General features: G+C 40.6%; 1 protein-coding gene across 7 annotated transcripts in view; it reads left to right on the forward strand.

Annotated features, from left to right (window-relative positions):
• KIF1B (kinesin family member 1B) overlaps positions 1–20,836 on the forward strand; it is a 130,254-nt gene that overhangs the window by 65,110 nt on the left and 44,308 nt on the right. For 3 of the 7 annotated variants that reach the window (XM_029913548.1, XM_029913547.1, XM_029913549.1), the window contains 6 exons: positions 442–514; positions 16,097–16,190; positions 17,474–17,622; positions 18,170–18,348; positions 19,296–19,433; positions 20,263–20,511. In XM_029913548.1, coding sequence (XP_029769408.1) covers positions 442–514; positions 16,097–16,190; positions 17,474–17,622; positions 18,170–18,348; positions 19,296–19,433; positions 20,263–20,511 — 882 coding nt within the window. Of the gene's footprint in view, positions 1–441; positions 515–4,618; positions 7,405–16,096; positions 16,191–17,473; positions 17,623–18,169; positions 18,349–19,295; positions 19,434–20,262; positions 20,512–20,836 lie in introns of those variants that run through there. The other 4 variants (XM_029913550.1, XM_029913551.1, XM_029913552.1 and 1 more) reach the window with 2 other exon arrangements.

Consider the following 20,836-nt stretch of genomic DNA (forward strand, 5'->3'; position numbering starts at 1 on the left):
GTACTTGTGACTCCTCATACACAGTAAGAGTTACACTTTGTAGCCTTAATTGCATGCTGTGACATGTCTAATTGTATTTAATCCTTTATTTTAGTTCAGTTACACAACTGATGTTTTCCTGCTTGTGGATCATTTGCTTAAATAAGGCTTTTTGTACACTTCATAGAGTACAGTCACTAATTTAGGCAGCAGTGGAACAGAATAGGTCAAATTCTTGGTGTCAGATCTAGGGTAATTCTCATTCCAAGTGAACTGAAAAATGTCTAGTTTGAAGGAGGTAGGAAGAATAGTACCTTTCATGCTAGTGTATTGACACTCACATGTACACCCCAGACTTGCCCTTGTCTCTGTTACTTAACAGATTCTGTGGACAGAGTAACACTAACACAAATAATGGTCTACATGGCTGCTTCTGCATCCCTTGTGGTTTTTTCTCTCCAGGTTACAAGAAATGGAGATTTTGTACAAGAAGGAGAAAGAGGAAGCAGATCTCTTGTTGGAGCAGCAGAGGCTGGTAAGTGTCAATTCTTCTGGTTGCCTGTATTGTTGGCAAAGGTTAACTGCTGCCTTTGTGGACCCCTTTAAAGTCCAGGAAATTTGCTTGGGCTGTCTGCATAAAGTACAGTCCGTCTCCTCCCCTCTTCCCACTCCCGTCCTCCCCCCCCACTATCTACAGTAGTGAAAATTAGCATGGCTAAGCAGACACATCTCATGCTTTACTCTTATTAATGTGGAGATTATATTCACCCACTAGTGGGCACTAAGCAGTGCTTGGGAGGGCTGGTCAAATTTGCTGAATTGTAACTTGGATCAACAGGAGGATGTTTCTTCTTTGTCAGTGCTTTGAAGTTACTTTTCAATAGTCTAATTGATTAGTTGTTGTGAATGTTCGAACTCTGAATGGTTGTCTTGGATCATCAGAAAGTACTAATTTTGTGCTGCCAAAACACCTAGACTATGTTATGTGCTAGGTTTTACAAATGATGTCTGGAAATGTTGCTGCACTGTGCATGTTTAACCCTGCTCCCTCCCCCTGCATGGAGTCTGAATCCCTTGCAAGGGTCTTCATAGCATAATACTGATTGAGGGCAGGTGTGTAGTAAGGGAGTTTTTTAATTCTTCCAAACCCATGGGAAAAATACAAACTATGTAGCTAGGAAGTCCAGTAAATAAAGTCTGATGTTCATTGTGTAGTAATTGGGTCAGATATGTTCTAATGGAACATAGCCTTTAAAGTGCAATACAGATACATGCAGAATCCAGGCCTCCTGTCAACCAGAAGGGCAAGTGTGAGCCCAGCAATCAAGTCTGATCTTCCTGAGTAACACTGGGTCAGTGATATCTGTTCTTTATTATTTTTATTAGTCACAGGAGAATGTTAACTGTTGCCCCAGCTTGGTGAAAAGTACTTGGTGAAAAGCAACTTGCTGTTAAGAGTCTGAGAACCTGGGAGCCCATGGAAGCTCTGGGGGAGTTGAATGAATTTCTGGATTTGTCACAAGGCTCTTCTCTCTTTCCCCAGAGCAGAGAGAGGAGCTAGGACTCCTGCGGCATCCATTCCTTGCTAGACAAGCTGTGTGCGAGTTAACATTATTTTTCATTAACTACAATATCCAGTGGCCTTACAACTCCCACCCAGAGTTTTTCTTCAAAAGGGATCACTGTGAGAATGGAGAGGAGCAACTGCAAATTGAGCCAGAACAGAGTTTAAGACTAGTGACTAGTGTTCGATCTTGGCGACTTTATATTGAAAGTGAAACTGGGAAGGAGTGAATTGAATGCATGAGATAAGGAGATAGTCTAGGTAAAGAGTAGCCCTTGGGTGTTTGCTTGGAGCCACAGGAGATGAGAAGTGGTGTTCCCTCCTTAAAACTTAGCTTAGAAAGACTTGGAAATAGCTTCAAGATGGGGCAGCATTTTGTCCCGAAAATAACATGTGGAGTTAACAAATTGTGTGAAATAAACAAGCCAAAACTGTTTAATTATTTTGAGGCCTGTTTAAAACAAGGCTGCATTTGTAAAAGTTCTGTAAAGCAGGGTTCATTTCCCTGTTCTGCGTATATTCATATGGAAGAATATTTAATACTGTAATAAACTGAGCTTATAGAAATCACTTTTATTTTTGCTTATCTTAAGGGGCAAGGTTGGAAGATGTCATTCTAAATTATCAGTGATGAGATTATTTAAAAATTGCTTACCTAAGGTTGAGAAACGATAATAAATCAGATCACTGGTCTATCTGGACAGTATGCTGCTTTTGGCAATGGCCAATATCCAGTGCTTCAGAAACCCCACCAAAGTGCATTTGGTTATTTCTGGAGTATTGTATGTGGGGTTGGGGCGTGGATAGGGTAAATACCTTCCTGACCCTTAAAAACAATTGGTTAATTTCTAAAGCATGGGCACTGATTAACTTTAGCTTCTGTAACTGGCAAACATTTATAATTGTCACAGTATCATCCAACCACAGTCTCAGCCTCTCTGACCTCCTGCCATAGTGTATTCAACATTTGGTATTGTGAAATAGTATTTTTTTCTGTTTGCCACTAATCTTGATTGGGAGACCCTGGCTGCTGCTAACAACTTATTTTGTGGCAGGCTTAGACGTCAACTAGGTTGGGCTCCTGTTGTGATAGGAGCTTCACAAACTTATACCAAATTAAAATTCCTGACCCCAAATCTTATAACTGTATATTTGGATTAGAGTTAATTTTTGAGTTCATGTAGGAGAATGACCCCATAGTGTCTCATTTTGTGCTAATATTAAATGTACGAATAATATTGGTAACATCAAGAATGATGAATGACCTTTTCTTTCTGGTTAAAGCTTTGAACTTGTATAGTACAGTGTGCAGTGTCTTTGTTGGGTGCCTTCCATTTCCACTGCACGATGCAGTATGCTAGACACTACCTTTTGAGGCTCCAGATTTTGCCTGCCATAAACTCATACATTTTATTGTCAGATTATAATTTTTTTTTAAAGAATTCACCATTATTTTGCTGATATTTTCTGGCCTAAACAGGAAACATGGTCTAAATTATTTTTTACAAATCTAAAGAGAATATAAGGTCACAAGCAGTACACAATGCTAATAAGAAAAATGTTATTGACCCTAAAGACAGAACTTTCTCTAAAATCCATCTCATTCCCAGAACCAGAATAAATCGTATTGCGTATACTCAGCTCTTTATTGCTCAACTATTCCCAACAGGGTCTTTTAAATTCTGTCAATCAGTGGTTCAGAACCAGAGATGCATATTTCCCTAGCGTGTAATCGACTGTTGCTGTTCCTGATTTTTCATGTATTATGTAATTCTTTGAAAAACTTGAGTTGCAGTTACTTCAACAGAGATTGACTCTTGCAGTCTTTTGAAGGAGATGAATCAGATTAACAGTGAATCAGATTAACAACCAGAAATGGATAATATATTGAAGAGCGATCTCAAAGTATTAAAAAATTCACCTTTTAAAAATAGGCTGACTTAATTCCAGGTTGCAGTGATCAGTGATGAATACACTTCGTTTTTGGTGACATTTATCTCTCAAATAACCATTCGTAGTTTATAGAAACCTGAAGAGAGTTTCTCAATAAAATGATTTAATAAGAGTAACCTCTTTTAGAAATCCTTCTGGAAAACATGGAATAATGAAGCAAAACAAGTGCAACTCTTAGCAAATGTGTGGGATCTGCAGGTGCGAATTTGTTAAATGTTTACTAAGGTTGCAGAAGATGGGAAGAAAATTGGGTATCGAATAGCATTTTTATTGGTTAAAACAGTTTTTAAAAGTTACTACAACATTCTTCTCATGCTCACTCTTCGGACAGTCAAGTCTTTCAATGTTTTTAAAATACACAGCAAGGTGGCAAATGGAAAAACCCTTTGAAACTCTGATTCTCGATATCCCATTAGCTTGTAACAAGTCTTCTTTGGATTGAAACCTCTTCACCTGTCGTAGTGGCACTTACGGTACTTTTAACATCGACCCTATTGGCTGCTTCTGTTTTTATTTTTTCTTATCCCCTTAACACTTCTCTGGCTGCTCTTGTAGTAAAGTGGATTCTAAACTCAAGCATCCCAGCACCATATACAACATTACTAACCAGTGTTAACCCAACTTACTCTGGCTGCTCATCACATCATTCTACGATGGCTGTTGTGTTCACTCACTGGGGGAGGATTTTCTGAAAGACTCAACAGCAATAACCAAGGCACATGTGTGTGGCATGGAATTGCATGTCTTTGTAGCATATGTGGCGTTCAGTTTACACCTTGTTTTTGTCAAGGACTTGGTATAGTTGTTCTGTTGAAAGATTTTGGAGGGGGGGCTGGGAGGGAATGAACGTAGGTTAGATGTAGTATTTTTAAGTTGGTTACATTTATATATAATGTAAACTTTAGGAGACTGGAGAGCCTATATTTTAAAGGAAACAATGCTGGGAGGCTGACAGAAATATTAATGTCCTTACAGTCAGTCATGAGAGACATCTATATGGTTTGTTCTATTTAATTTTTATTTGTTTTAGTTTTCTTTGCCTGTTAGTTTTTTCCATTATTTTTTTTTCAATTTTAATTTTGGTTGTTTTGGGGCCACTTCTTGATTTTTGTTTTTCCAAAGGATGCAGACTCTGATAGTGGGGATGATTCGGACAAGAGATCGTGTGAGGAGAGCTGGAGACTGATCACCTCCCTGAGAGAGAAGCTGCCCCCCAGCAAGCTGCAGACCATTGTAAAAAAATGTGGTCTCCCTAGCAGTGGGAAGAAGCGAGAGCCTATTAAAATGTACCAGATACCACAACGCCGGCGCCTTAGCAAAGACTCCAAATGGGTCACCATCTCAGACTTGAAGATACAGGCTGTGAAGGAGATCTGCTATGAGGTAGCCCTCAATGACTTCAGGCATACTAGGCAGGAGATTGAGGCACTGGCCATTGTTAAAATGAAAGAGCTTTGTGCCATGTACGGAAAGAAAGATCCCAATGAGCGTGACTCATGGCGAGCTGTTGCCCGGGATGTCTGGGATACTGTGGGAGTTGGAGATGAGAGGATTGAAGATGTCATGGCCAGTGGGAAGGGAGTAACTGATGTGGATGACCTCAAGGTACATATAGACAAATTGGAAGATATTTTGCAGGAAGTGAAAAGGCAGAACAACATGAAGGATGAGGAAATAAAAGTTCTCCGAAATAAGATGCTAAAAATGGAGAGGGTTTTACCACTGATAGGGTCGCAAGAGCTGAGAGCCCAGTCGACCACCTCTAATGCTACTAATGTTAAAAATCCAAACTCAGTGAGTGTGGTGGATGCTGACAAGAAGTATGCAAATGCTTTGAAAAAAGATGAGAATGGTGAGCTTGATAAAGAGGAGCGTGTTTCCCAATTAATGGAGGATGACCCAGCCTTCAGGCGTGGGCGGTTGCACTGGATGAGGCAAGAGCAAATTCGGTTTAAGAACTTGCAACAGCAGGAAATTGCCAAACAGCTCCGTCGACAAAACATGCCTCACCGATTTATCCCACCTGAAAACCGTAAGCCCCGGTTTCCATTTAAGAGCAACCCCAAACACAGAAACTCGTGGAGTCCAGGCACTCACATAATTATCACAGAGGATGAGGTTATTGAGGTCCGAATTCCAAAGGAGGAAGAGAAGGAGAACAAAGAAGAGAACAAAGAAAAAGGTGGCAGTGCTGTCTCCCAGGATCCTCCGCAACTGTGGAACCTATATGACCCACAAAGGAGTCAAGATCATATCCAGATTAACTGGCAACAGCTAAACACTCAGCCACAGCCTAGCAATCGGCAACAGACACCACCTCAGTTACGCTGGAGAAGCAATTCTTTCAACAATGGCTACCAGAAAAACTTGCACCGTCAGACATCTGGCTCATCTGAATCACTACACTCCCACAGTGGGCACCAGAACCCAGACCTGCAGAAGTTCCAGCAGAAACGCCACATCCACCAGCACCACCAATCCTATTGCAATCACAACAGTGGAGGCAATACAGAGAGCAATGCAGTTAACATCTACCCAAAACAGATTAATGGGCCCAGCCATTACGACCACTTTGTGACACCTCCACGGATGAGACGACAATTCTCTGCACCTAACCTCAAAGCTGGCAGAGAAACTACAGTATGATTCACTGGACAAATGGGAGAAGGGGTCAGTGCTGTCTTATCATTCAGAAGCATTGGGTTGGGACAGTTTTGATCACCATCTACCTTAGGTTTCAGTTGGCCAATTAGAACTTGAGTGACTTGATGTACAAAGCACAAGACATTGGTATTGCAACACATCTGTTTTGCTTATGAATCATGGTGCAATTTTCAAGACTTTGGAGAAATAGTGTGAAAAATGTTGAGACCCCTTTTTTATAGATTAGAAGACTGTGGAAAAGAGGGTACCCTACTAGCTCATGTACCTTCCTTATTTTTTGTCTTGAGTATTTTTCTAAAGCTGAAAATACTGTCTGGAATATATAAAGAGCTGCCTTCCTCCATGTTTTTATGTAGACAATCAAAAGGGGAATCTAGTTTATAGCGTTGAATGTCTCTTGTGACCTTTTGGTTAGAAATGAAGAAACAGACCATTTGTATTGTAAGCTTAGCTCTGGCTCCTCAATTCAATTCACTTTTCAGCTCCTAACCCCTGTTTTTAAATAATTATTGGAAACCAAAAGCTGTCAGCTGGCAAGACAATGTGGCTTTTTGTAGACTTGCTGTCTCCTTTACCAAAATTTACGAGAGCTACTTGGACACTTGACTCCCCCCACCCCCATTCTCTCTCTCTTTCTCTCTCTCTCCCTTTAGAGTGCACCATGCCTTTTGACCTCCTGCCTAGTTTCATTAACATCAGTATAAAATTGCCATGACCGTAGAAATCTGCCTCTGAATGGGGTTATATGGGGGACTGTGCACATGGCCAGAGCCATGTTATGGAAATAAGCTTTTTCTCATTCCCATCTTGTCTCTATTATAATGGTTTTTAGTTATAATTTACTATACCGAGATAGACATGCACTGCACTTTTTTGATCTTTAATGGTGCAGTAAAGACACTCAGTGAGCTGATTTCTTCCACTGCCTTGGTTAGGCTTTGGGTCTCAGATGTGTTACTGGTGAGGATTTAGAATACTACCGTGAATTGGAGGGGGCAGAAAAAGGAGGGCTAGAGAACGGGTTCATTTTACATAATACCTCATTCTAGTGCCTTCTGGTTTCAGATTGCTCTGCTGTTTCAAGTCTTGTTGAACAAATCTGTCACTTTACGGGGAAATCACATTTGTTTTCATTTACTCTCCATCCCCCAGAAAAGTACAGTTTAGACGCAAAAAGAACAGGAGTACTTGTGGCACCTTAGAGACTAACAAATTTATTAGAGCATAAGTTTTCGTGGGCTACAGCCCACTTCTTCGGATGCATACTCCTGTTCTTTTTGCGGATACAGACTAACACGGCTGCTACTCTGAAACCTGTCAGTTTAGACGCAGTATTTTAACTTATACCATAAACAAAGGTACCTAAATTTACAAATGAAAACACCATAAACATTTGCAAACCCTGTGATCCTACTTCAAAGTTCCCAGAACAAATGACACTAAAAATAGTGGACACAAAAGCAGATGCTGTTTGACTAAGAATTAGGCTTATGGGTTTTTGGAGTTTTTATCTTGATTGGAAAGTGCTACTCTTTTTCTTTGCTTTTGAAAACAGTCTTTTCATTAATTTTTATTTACTTAAGTTGCGTTTGGACTTGAATTTTTAAGACAAATCTGAATCTTTGGAGGGAAACTTGGTTTACTGTAAGGTTTAACCTGAATGCAATTTTTAAAACAAACTTGAGTATTTATGGCTGATTTAGTGTGGTTGGATCACATTGTTACATTTGTACAGTTAAATGACTTGTGCTGTGTTGCACAAATATCCTTGATTTTACTATTTGAGGTCATTTTCCTTGTGTTAAACATAAGCCCTACTGTTAAGTTTTACTTCTGCATGTTTCAGCATAGCTATAAATGAGTAGAAATTGCCTGCAACTTACCTCCCCTTTATTCTTCTTTCCTGCCTACATATTTTTTCTTCCTTTCTGAACTACACCTCTACCCCGATATAACGTGACCGATATAACACAAATTTGGCTATAACGCGGTAAAGCGTTATATCGGGGTAGAGGTGTATATTATTACAAAGGTGCTGGTTGTAACTCCATGGTTAAATTGCAACCAGAGACTTACTGCTTTGGAATCAGTCACTCAGGTCTCAGCACTGCAATCCGGTCACATGAATGTTTCCTGACATATGATCTCTGGGATTTAGGAGGTTCAAAAGTGTTGCTTCCCAGACTGCTCTAAACCGATGACTAGGTTAATTTTCTGTCCAAAATGGTGATGCCAATTGCATCTGTTCCATATTTCAGTCTATCTGAACAATGGAAACACTGAAATCCCTGATCCTTCAAAGAAAGGAAGCCCTTGTACAAAGGCAACACTTTCCTTCCAGCTTGAGTCAGCACTCTAATTTATTTTTGGGCTGCAAATAACCTTGTGCTGTTAGCTTTACTATAGAATTCTATGTAAATAGTTTGTCCCATTCCTACTATTCGGCTATAATGAGTGATATGATTTTTCCCTCTGCCATCCTTTTCAAATGTCTTACAACCTGCTCTGTTTTGTGGCAAAAAGGAGAGATGAAAAGAATAAGTATCTGGGGAAATTCCCATGTGCCTTCATATGGAACATTCCAGCCAAGCAGAGATTATCCTGGATAGGAGCCAGGCACAAGGGAAAGACCCAACAAGTCTATTTTGTGTGTCCCCCTTCTATTTGCGCAATATAGCAGTAACCGATGCAAAACCAGCTGAGGGTTGCAAAAAGAACATGCAGCATGCAATTATTTTTTGAAATCCATTCAAGTATGTATTTTGAAATTGGATAAAATCATATACTAACTTGATTTTTAAATCCCAGACTTTAAATAGAAGTCTTGTCAATGTGTGTTGGCTTAAAATTACCTCGAAAGAAATGTTCTCCTTAGCTCTAAATATTTGAATGATGGGGAATGGGTTTTAAACCCATCACTCTGTTACCCAAGACTGTCAGTGTTTTTTGATGCAGCACTAGAAAAACACCCAGTTTGTTTGAATTCTGCATCAGTTACCTAGCAAATGCTGTTCTGAAGCTGTCCACATAAACTGCTTCTTAATTTTCCTGCATGACTTGAAAAAAGAGCAAAATACAGTAAGTGGATGCCAAAATTGGGCAGGGGAAGCTGGCTTTCTTTCAAACTTTTAAGAGGCTATTACAATCCATGTAGGGTGAAACCTAAAAACTATTAAATTATCCCTTTCTATAACACAGATGGAATTAACAAGCACTAAAACAGTCTATTTCCTATACGAGTGTGAAAAGGCTTTCATGCTAATGGAAAAATGAGGCATCCATGATGCAGGTGCCTTTTCAGTAAATTGATGCTAAGGGCTGATGTTCTGTTTGCTTTGTTGGCAGCTGACTCTCATGCACCAGTGCCTTAGTGTGAGGAGTTTTCTTATCCTTAAAATCTCACTGGGGACTTGGGGTGGGAGGGAAATGCTTCTTATTTTTTCACTTCAGTGTCCTTTTTCAGGCTATCTGACTTAAGAAATCTGTCAAATTAGGGGGAGAGCTTTGTATGAGTGTTATGAATATATTTTCATATCTTTCCCCATTCATTCTTGTAAGTTGTGTATTTTAAAACTCAGATACTTGCCTCTGAACCACTTTAAGAACTGCCAGATGAGAAATCCATGTTTACCCATTGTTACTCTAAAGGAGGTAGTAAGTCTCCTTCCAATGAAATTATGGGATTTTCAGATCTGTCCAGTTCACTTTTTAAAAAATAAATAAATGTTTGTCTTGAGAGCAAATGCTTTCCTCATGAGAAGCAGAGCTGGTTTGTATTGTAACAAGTGCTCTTTCAATAAACTATGAAATACTCTTGTAAGCGTCTGACTTATCTCTGTGGAATATTCAGTAGCACAAAACTTTAGCTTAGCCTTTCTGGGTGTTTGTTTTTTGGTTTTTTTGGTCTTGTGACCCATTCTAGTTGAGTTCAGTTGAAAATGTCTGCCTCCTTCAGTTGTTCCTCAAACTGGCCCATGTAAAATTAAATTACTCTTGAGACAGATATAGTGGGGCCCCATTTGCTTCTACCACCACATTTTAAGAAACTTCATTTACAGTGCAGGAAGGATATGGGCTGTAATCTTCCTTAATACAGTCCCATTGTGCACTTGTTGCTGCCATTAGTTTAAATTCTGAAGAAGCACAGCAGGGAATTCACAATTCCCTTTATAGACTAAGGAATAGGGAAGCATATCTTTACCATCGTGCTATTCCCAAAGAATGAGGCACAGAAATTCAGGAGAGAAATGTCTGTACCATGATGTGTTCTTGGAGCAGCAGACCCCACATAAGCATTTAAAAACAAAACAAAAAAATCCTACCCCACACTTGAAAATAAAAAGCTTTAAGGATTTTTCTAAGCTGTCCTGTTTTCTCTATACAGTTTTTTTTTTTGTTCTGTTATACTGCACAGTTTTTCAGTTGAAAGCTACCACTCGGATAAAGTATCGAACACTTGGCCTGAATCTGTATTTTCAGTGTTTAAAAAAAAAAAAAAAAAGTCCACAACCAGTACCAAAGCCCTGCAGTCCCATCACATGGTCTGTGAATCAAGATGACCGTTCATCCTTCTATTCACTGTTGAAAGCCAAGCTGCTGATAGCTTAAACACTAGAGTACTGCCAGTTGCCAGGAAACAGTTCTATGTTACAAGAATATTTCTTTAACTGGTGAAATATTTCCTTATTCTGGGAAAATATACCCGACCTAGTCCACTTTAAAAAAAAAAAACAACAACAAACTGTTCCTTTTTTTTTTTTTTTTTTAAAGGAAAAAAATTTACATGCTGTGAACATGCTGTGTTCATATCTCTAGATAGCTGTGTATCATTTTTGGTTTTAGGCCCCATAAAAAAAAAGGGCTACTACAGAAAAGGAGAGACAAAGGATGAGTTACTGTGTCCTTACGATACCCAAATAACATGTCTGTACTCGAGTACTAACAGATGCAATGTGTTGTGATGGAACATAATGCACCACTATTGTAAGCACTACTTGAAATGCATATTCCTTCGATTCTGCTTCTCCCAAAGCACCTCTGACTCTGTAAACAGGACAGCAGGAGACCTCTAAAATGTCATCTTCATATTAATAGTTTTGTCTCCGAAAGCTCCAGACCAACTCCAGGAAAATGAATCCTACCCTTCATGTTTGACTATTTGACACACTTGTTTGTTCTCCCATCCCTCACCCCTCTGCTCCCTATCTGAGTTTCAAATGACAGTGTTATAATCATTGAGGGGAAAAAACTGATCTCTAGAAGACAGCTGCCTTATATTGAAATGCATTTTAGAGTTCTAGGTATTCTATGTCGCTGTCAAACTTGGTGCAGCCTGAAGCTTTCATCTCTCTCTACCCCGCTCTGACCTCCCCACCCCCTCCCCCCCCCGGCAGGCAAACAAACAGAATCCCTTCCTTACAGAGCAGAAATCAAACTTCAGCATGGGACACAATGTTTAAAAAAAAATCTGTTCTACCCATGGCTCTTATTCCAAAGGGATACTTAATAAACCGATTTATCAACTATACAGAGGAATCCCTTCATCCCCCATTGAAATGCAACCCCTTGTGGAGAGAATGTAGCAACTACAGTTTAGGATGAGTGAATTTTCTTCAGCTGAAAGTTCAAGGAAAAACAAGGAGTTGAAATGTGGCCCAGATATAAGAAAAAAAAACAAAAACAAAATGTCCTTAGTCTTTTTTGCTGGGGGGGCTTTAATGACCTCAAGTGGTTAGGACTTCTGTTTCAATATCTTTAGAATAAGACAGCAGTCACCTCCCTAATGCCATCACCTTGTGGGAACGGTGCCACCTGCTGGAGTTCTAAAGTTCATTCCTTCCGCTTCTGTGTGCTCCTTCATTCTTCCATCAAAGTACTGACCTGGTGTGACCCTGGTTTAAGATATGTGATCACAGCATACTGTGGGTGCATGAGGTGTTTAGCTTAACTAGGGGCTTGTCTACACAGGGACACTCAAAGATCATTCATATGTTTAGTTAATTTGGATTAAGTTTCCTGGGTGTCCCCATGTAAATAAGCCCAAAGAATTTTGTTTCTTTAAGTAGGGCTTAAAACAATGCAACATTGAGGTTTGGGCACTAGGCTCCATTGGAATGGGGAATAATGCAATGCTGTCACTTTCATAACAATTAGACTTTAGACTGTGGCATTGGAAGAAATGCATTAAGGGAAAGTGAATGAATTCTAGGATTTTGGATCATGGACTAGCAAAGAGGTTTGAAATGCAACCTAAATATCTGCATAAATTCTTCCAAAGAACCCAATAACACCCTCTGCACTTTCTGAAGTATTGGTGTGTATTTGCCCCTTGATCCCCCACATAAAAATCTTAAGGATTAAATTCATCTTGCATTTATTTGCTTGAAAGTGTCTTTAAAAAAGACAGGTGAGGTCTGAGATCTGGAGCAGAGATGAGACAAGAGCTGGAATCTTAGAAGATCTTGAAATAGGGGATGATTAAAGTGCAAAGCTAATGGCTGTGGGAAAGGCACATACCACCAACTAAAAAATAAAGGATCACCATGCCTTGGGCAGTAAGTGGTGATCTTCAGCATCAGGGAGATCCACAAATGATCCAGTGTGGGCCCCATTCATGCAATGCAAGTACCTAAGGTCTTGAAGTCCATTTCAGTTCATGTGCAACTAGAGCCTCATAAACCACTGCCTCTCCATTCTCTCATATTGATATATCCAATGTTATGGGGGTTTAGTTTCCAAAAAGGCTTTTTTGGGGGAGAGCAGGGGGTGGCCAAGAGTGCTGGAGGAGGGAGGATGAAGGCAGAAAGATTAAGAGCTTGTCATGTGAGGAACCAACAAATTCATAATCTGAAATTGTTTCTTCTGATGAAACACTGGTCTGGGTTCTGCTCACCTGTTTTTCTCCCAGGCCCACAATAAGACTGTGAGTGCTAAGGTGTGTGTGTGTGTTTGTTTATACTATATATAATGTGTTAAAGTGAGGTGTGTAATCCCCTAATCATCCTCATTTTCAGTCTCACGCTATACCAAAATAAGTTCCAGTGCTGAAAACATATTAATAGTGTTGCTGCTTTTAGTTAGATAAGGGACCTCTTTGCCTTTGCCGCCCTTCCTGTTATGAAGTCATAAAATGAACTTACCTTTGACTGTGAAAAGGTTTTCCCTTCATCTTCTGTATGCCTCTCCAACAAGAATGTCTTGTTGGTTCCAAATCAGATCTGTCCATTCAAACCAGGTTTAAAGCTGCAGATGTCTTGACCAAGCTCCTATAAATCACCCAATTTCTTACCACTATCTTCCTCTTTTACAAAATCTACACCAATTTAGGAATGAAAGTAATAATTACTGCACATTTCTAAAGTAAACACTCTTCAAAGCTGCTTCTCTCTTAAAAAAACAAAACACCCCAAAGCTATTTTCTTCAGTAAGGATACACACTTACAAGTGAGAAAGGGGCATAGGTATGTGTCAAACCCTCACGTCGTAAGACAATCTAGTACAGTAGGGCTGAACTGTGTATGTTCAAGGAAAATAAATGTGTCCACAAATGGATAAAAGAAATGCCCACTTGTGGAGTACAGGATCATTGGACAAAGGCTCTTGGCAGTTTTATCTCCTTTGCATTCCCCAAAACACCCACCTGACTCAGTCATAACTAAGCCCCATAATATCCAGAAGCTAGAGTCCACAGATGTCCTTGACTTCTCAAGAGAGTATTGTTTTAATGACAGCTAGTGGCAGAACATTTAGTGGGGATAGAAATTGCAAGTGTAGGGACAGAAGACACATGGCAAACTAACTAGTTAAGGGATTCCATGGTCTTGTATGTTACAAGCGCTGGCTACTGAAAGAGCCCATCATCTCACTGGTAAAACAAACCAAATCGTGAAATAAGGGGAGGCAATCTAAAACATGAGAATTCCCTCTAAGAGATGAGACTGTCTTTGAATATTACTCACAGGTAATCATCTTCCTCTCGCTTTGCCAGCCCAGCACAGACCTTTTCTCCCCTTTTTACTCTGTCCAGCAGTCTGGTGCTATGTTTATTTTATCCTTTCAAAAGAACACCCTGGCTAGTAGGGCTATGGCACTGCAGTGGTGCGCTGTGGTGGAAAGTTCTCCTGATCCGTGTTACATTGGATATGTTGGCAGCTTTATTACCAGAGTGAGTTGTAGGTAGTTTTACAGAGGGGCCAGTTTTAAGAGCATCCCGCAAACACCCATTTAGACACCTTAGTAAGTGTAGAGACATTCAAAAATGGGAGCAGTGAGAGCTACAAGGTGCTGAGTACTCCTGAAAATCTGGCCCATAGCATCTTCTCTACCTCTTAGGCTGGATGAAATTCTCTGGTCCAACCCCCTTCTCTCACATGCATCTCCACACCCAGGTAGTCAGTCTTTCACAATTAGTAACTTTCTTATTGACATCTAGGATGCCAGCATATTAAAAAAAGTGTATGATCAGCTTCTGTCGTCTCCTGTACCCAAGTTGGCATCTGATCTAGAGCCTGAGATGCACCTTTGAGTAAATGCCCCATTTGTCTTATTGCTTGTTTTTGTATTTTGTTTTGTTTTTGTATTTCCATGAATATCAGTATTTCCTTTCATGTATTGAGTAAGCCTTTGCAGAGTCCTCTGCAAATTAGCAGGATATACTAACTTTCACTTCCAATGCACCTCATAGGGGAGCTCCAAGAGAAATTGTTTCTTTCCTATGCTGTCATTCTCCTTCTCTCCACCCATTGGGAGAAGGAACCTGTTGGTGGTGACAGAACACTTTATCTCACTTTGTCCAAGCAATTACTCTTGCAAGATACAACATCCTAAACGTTTTCTACTAGGATGGGTCTGAATCTTTTCCAAACACTTAAGAGACAGGAAAAATACCTCTGGTCCATTCCTGCACTTCACATGATGGGGATAAATTTCTCACAAAATGAGGTGATAGAACTCCCTGCACTTCCTTATCAGTGGGACCATAGTATGCTCAGAACCAAACCTGCTTTGGCCTAGGCACAGTCAGTCTTATCTGTATAAACAACCTATAACTATTTTCTTCCTGTGAGAAATTAAATATACATAATGGTGTGTTGCACTCACCCCCTAGGTGGTGAGAACTTGATAAAGGAATAAACTTCATTTAAAGCATAAAATTAATTCCATTGCACCAAAAGACACAACTCAATAGAATATCTAACTCTTCACGGTCTTGGTTAAATGAAGATGCACCATCTCACCAGTCCATCCCCATGTAGCCAAACTAAATAATCTAGAGAACAGTGCAGAAATGTTAACTGCATAAAACTGTTTCACAAACACTTTAATCTGAGGCCACTTAACCTTGATTTCTAAGCACTAATCTTCAGCTTTTCCATGTTTTATAATCCTACTTTGGTCATTATTCCAGTATTTAGTTTGTATCAGCAGTGAGTTTTCCATTTTAATGACTTATGGTTTGTGAGGGTTGGAATAGTGGGGCATGGATCCATTGGCACTGCACACTTTATGCAAAATGTGCACTGTCACCAGAAGTACTTTCAAAACTATGTAAATTATATCTACAAATTTACAGATGCCCTCTTGACATTCCAGTTTGAGTTCTTTCCCACCGGGAAAAAAAAGCCCTCCACAGTCTATGGCCATTGTGTATATGGGGGTCTTATAATAAGGAAAACACACGGTAGACATACCAGCATATCTTACAGACACCCTGTCTTCTCCTTTCCACTCTTCTAGAAGGAAAAGTTCCAAAGATGTCTAGTATGTTATTGAATTATATTTTGGAGAAGACTGATCTCTGAGAGTTAAATGGAAATATTTGTGCATATCTCCTCTCCACTAGTCTTTATCACTCCTGAAGTGTTTGTCCCTCTCTGGCTGTCTCCTCTTTGCTTTCATCTGTCTTTTTCCTACACGGTATCTCCTGTCTTCCCACAGGACTATGAGAGTAAACTGCAGGCCTTGCAGAAGCAGGTTGAGACGCGATCCCTAGCTGCTGAGACGACGGAAGAGGAAGAGGAAGAGGAGGAAGGTGAGTTTGGGACTGGAAACAATTCTGGCTGTTTCCAAATTTTTGGTGCAAAGGAAGATGTACTACAGAGACATTTGCCATAAGATGGAAAACCAACTTTGGAACTTGTGAAAAAGTGATGGCCTCTTAAAGAGCAAATTTGACAAAATTTGACACATAGACTGAAATTCTGTGTCCACAGAAGAGGTTCTGAATGAGCATTGAACAAAGGAACTGGACCAGAACCCTCAAATTCACTTAAGCCACCCAACAGCCATTGGATGGGAATGGGCTTCATATTCTGGTGCCAGTCCACAGAGCTCTCATGTCCTAAACAAAGAGATTATTCACGTATTTGAGCTAGGATTCTCTAATCTGTGGGCTGGTCTACACTACTGCTTAAGTCAATCTAATTTACATTGCTCAGGGGTGTGAAAAAGACATCTCTTGAGTGACATAAGTTACATCGACCTAAACGCTGTCCACACCAGTGCGATGTCAGCGAGAGACGCTCTCCCACTGACACAGCTTCTGCCTCTCGCGGAGGTGGAGTAATTATGCCAATGGGAGAGTGCTTTCCCATTGGCATAGCACTGCTTCACCAGACATGCTAAGCAGCATGCTAATGTAGCACTGTAGAGTAGACTTGCCCTGTGTAAGAATTCCTGATTGGGTCTAGTGTAAGTGAGGAGAGCATCTTATGCTGCTAACTCCTCTCTGTGCTACAGACCACCCAGGAAGAGAGGAGTGATTCTACACATGTAGAGCTTAACTAGCTTCTCCCTGGATATTTGCTTTCTCTTTATTAGCATTTTAGCCTTCTGGATTTCTACAAATAAAGTAACCAGAGCTTAGATTTTGTTTTGGTCTAGCTACTCCAAGTGCTTTACAGATTAAGCTTCCAGTGCTTGAAGTGGAAGATCAGAACTAGTTACCCATTGAGCAATGAGTACAACCTATCTCCTTTCCATGCTATCTTTTCAGTGACAACGTTAAGAATTTTACAAGAAAATGAAGAGCAGTAAATAACCTGGAGGGGAGGGATAGCTCATTGGTTTGAGCATTGGCCTGCTAAACCCAGGGTTGTGAGTTAAATCCTTGAGGGGGCCATTTAGGGATGTGGGGCAAAATCAGTACTTGGTCCTGCTAGTGAAGGCAGGGGGCTGGACTCGATGACCTTACAAGGTCCCTTCCAGTTCTAGGAGATAGGATATCGCCATTAATTTATATTAAAAAACCTCTGAATGGGTGTGTTGGAGGGAAAACCATTACATTTGACTAAGCTGTTTCCTTGCTTTCCTCAGTGCCCTGGACTCAGCATGAATATGAACTGGCCCAGTGGGCGTTCAGGAAATGGAAGTTTCACCAGTTCACTTCATTAAGGGATCAGCTCTGGGGCAATGCAGTCTATCTGAAAGAGGCCAATGCAATCAGCGTGGAATTAAAGAAGAAGGTAAGATTGTACGCCAAACTCCTAGATGTCTGTGTACAGATCCTGCTTTGATGTATTATACTTATTTTTCTTGCCTTTAACCCAGCATACCTCTTGGTTCTTATTCTGGTATGTGATGTGCTTTGAGGCTTGACTGCCATGATTCAAATTCCATACTGAATTTGTATTTCTTTCAACTTCTCTACATTGTCTCCCCAGCCCCCATTCTGGTTATCCTCTAAGCCTGTGTTAGAGATAAGATCCCTTTTCTTTTCCATTTTAACTCCATGTTGGGTCATTCATCTTATCAAAAAGTGAAGGCTAGATCTAGATGCCCAACATGGCAGTATTATATGCTGCTGTTAGACTACCAGGCTGTTCCTTAAATCTTTTGATCTTCAAATCGGTGCTGTTCTCAGAGATAAAAATCAAGTGGTTTCTTCCTTTCGTTTAGGTGGGTCCCAGTCTCATTTTAATGAGGCTTTTTGGGAGTGTTCCTGCTACTAGAGTTAAATAGAAGCCCTCCTGTGCCTGATTTCTATGAATATATTTGTTTTTCTCCATTCAGGTGCAGTTTCAGTTTGTCCTGCTGACCAACACACTCTATTCCCCCCTGCCCCCTGAGCTGCTGCCCAATGAGACAGAGAAGACTCGGAACAACAGACCTTTCCCTCGGACAGTAGTGACTGTGGAAGTCCAGGATCTGAAGAATGGAGCAACGCATTACTGGTCCCTGGAGAAACTCAAGTAGGGTCTAGTTCAAAATTACAAAGGTTTTTTTTCTTAAGGTCTCTCTAGACTTGTCCCAGTTCATCTCACTGCCTTAATATTTATGCTTCCTCCACTTGTCTGGTACTCATTTATTCTCTTCTGCTTCACATAACCCTACCACTGATCAACAGAATTAAAAGGTAAAACTTCAGTAATGGAAATCTGCCATTAGAAAAACTTCCCAAATTTTAACAGTCTCAAGTCTGAGGCGGTGGTTTTCATCATTTCATCATTGTGCAATATGCACAAGATATGCCAAGGTTTCCTACTCATTTGTGAGACTATGGATTCTTCATCAATTTATTTTTGCACTTCTAGAGTATAATCCAAGGATTTTGAAACATAAACCTTAAATAATCCTGTGTGTGCTTGTGGTCTATAGTGGGATCACTTCACCAAGTACTGAAATGCAGCCACTTTTTGAGTGGAATGTGACAGCTGTTCAATAGTGCACACCAACACAATACATTCAGTGCAGAAAGTAAAGAATGTGCCTAATTGAAACTGCAGGAGGAATTAGGGGAGGCAGAATGTAATGACTGAAGCTTGAGATTGACCAGAGCCTCGGGGCTTAACCTATTCTTACGAAAAGAGCCATGGGATATTTATTGACCTTGATTGGCATGTGTTCTGCATTTCTTCCAAAGGATGGCATCTCCTACAGCACAGTGACTCCTAACATTGTACTAGAGCATTAGTACAGTAGAGATGAACTGGCCCCTTACCTCTTTGTCCCCGTCCCCCCACTTCCCCTTACCTGTTTTAGGATGATACTTTATTCTGTCCCTGTAGTATGCATGCTCCTTTAGAAAAATTACCACAGCATCTCTGTACTAATGTCCTCATTCATCATATTGTAGAAGCAGATTCTTATAGTTTCTTTTTCTTGTCATTAATTTTTTTGGGGACTTTTTGCTGTGTAGGCAGAGATTGGAGCTGATGCGGGAGATGTATGACAGGGCTGGAGAAATGGCGTCCAATGCCCAGGATGAGAATGAGAGTACAATGACTGGTAGTGACCCCTTCTACGATCGATTTCATTGGTTCAAACTGGTTGGTAGGTACGTGATGACAATTCTATCTCCTGGCACATTCATCTACTCGTTGCTGGGAGAAAGCTGTGACTTTGAATAGAGTTTTAGGCTGTGTAGTCATATCAGCCATGTATGTGGGGTCTCAGGATTGATGGTCCAACTTCTGGATCTTATTGATCGTCTTACATCACCAAAACACTGGTAAGAAGCAGGAAATGCTGCCTAACACTTTCTTGATACAGATTTAACTTTTCAGAGGGTAAGTGTTTGAATTCACCCTTAATCAGACTTAAGATTTATTTCTAAAAGGAAGGGATTGGACTAACTAGTTAAGTGTTGTCTGAAGTCGTTGGAGTAGTGCTGTGGGACAGACTGAAGACTTATGGAAATACCAAGGGAAAACTGGTCCAGAGCTTGAGGGCTTTGTGTGGCTGTGACATTAAAGCAATGTCGTTGTCCTTTTCTGGAAAGATTAAACACCTAGTGAGAGGAGACCTTCGAGATCCATTAATAGTGTCTGATGCTGAGCCACTCCTTTATTTTAAAAGTGCCTTGTGATGGATATACAGATTGTAGATATGCTAAGTGAGCTAATAAGAACACTGTAAATAACCATACACGATTAGCCTTGTTTGTCTTCATGTTTCCTTTGCTTTTTGCTCAGTCCAAGGATTCCGTCTTTCCCTAACTATGTCAGCAATCCCCTTCCTCCCATCTCATCCCAATCCAGATGGTCTAAAGCTTTTGCTTGCTGTTATGGTGGGCTCTGTGCTGACTGCAGCAGTATGATCTGTTATGAAGCATTCCTCTCTCCCCTCGCTGTGTTAATCAAAGTGTTCCGTTAACTGATATCTAGCTCCCCCATTTTCCATGGCTGCGTGAATGAGCGCCTTGCTGACCGCACGCCCTCCCCCACTTTCTCCGCGGCTGACTCCGACATAACCGAACTGGCCGATGAGCAGCAGGATGAGATGGAAGACTTTGATGATGAGGCCTTTGTGGATGATACTGGCTCCGACGCTGGAACCGAGGAGGGATCCGACCTCTTCAATGATGGGCACGACCCGTTTTACGACCGGTCCCCTTGGTTCATTTTAGTGGGAAGGTTGGTGAGGTTACTGTGAGAATAGCCAAAAGGGACCAGCTCTTGCCATAGGCAGCAGAGACTTTGCCTTTCAGAATGGAGAACGTTAATCAAGCCAATCCATGAACAGCCATATCTAGAAATGAGACTTGTCAGACCTACTCAGGCAGTCTGTCAGTTTTAAAAATTATAATGCAAATCTTCCACATTAAAGGGCCCAAGGAGTCCTTGAGAATACACGCTTTACCCATCACAACATAAAACCAATTCCTTTTCCCTTGCCTGTAGTAATTAGGGTGGTGTTTACCTGGACACTATACTCGACTTGCAGAGTTTACGGTAGTAT

This window comes from Terrapene carolina, unplaced genomic scaffold, assembly GCF_002925995.2.
Source record: "Terrapene carolina triunguis isolate 2854851 unplaced genomic scaffold, T_m_triunguis-2.0 Scaffold714, whole genome shotgun sequence".
Lineage (NCBI taxonomy): Eukaryota > Metazoa > Chordata > Testudines > Emydidae > Terrapene > Terrapene triunguis.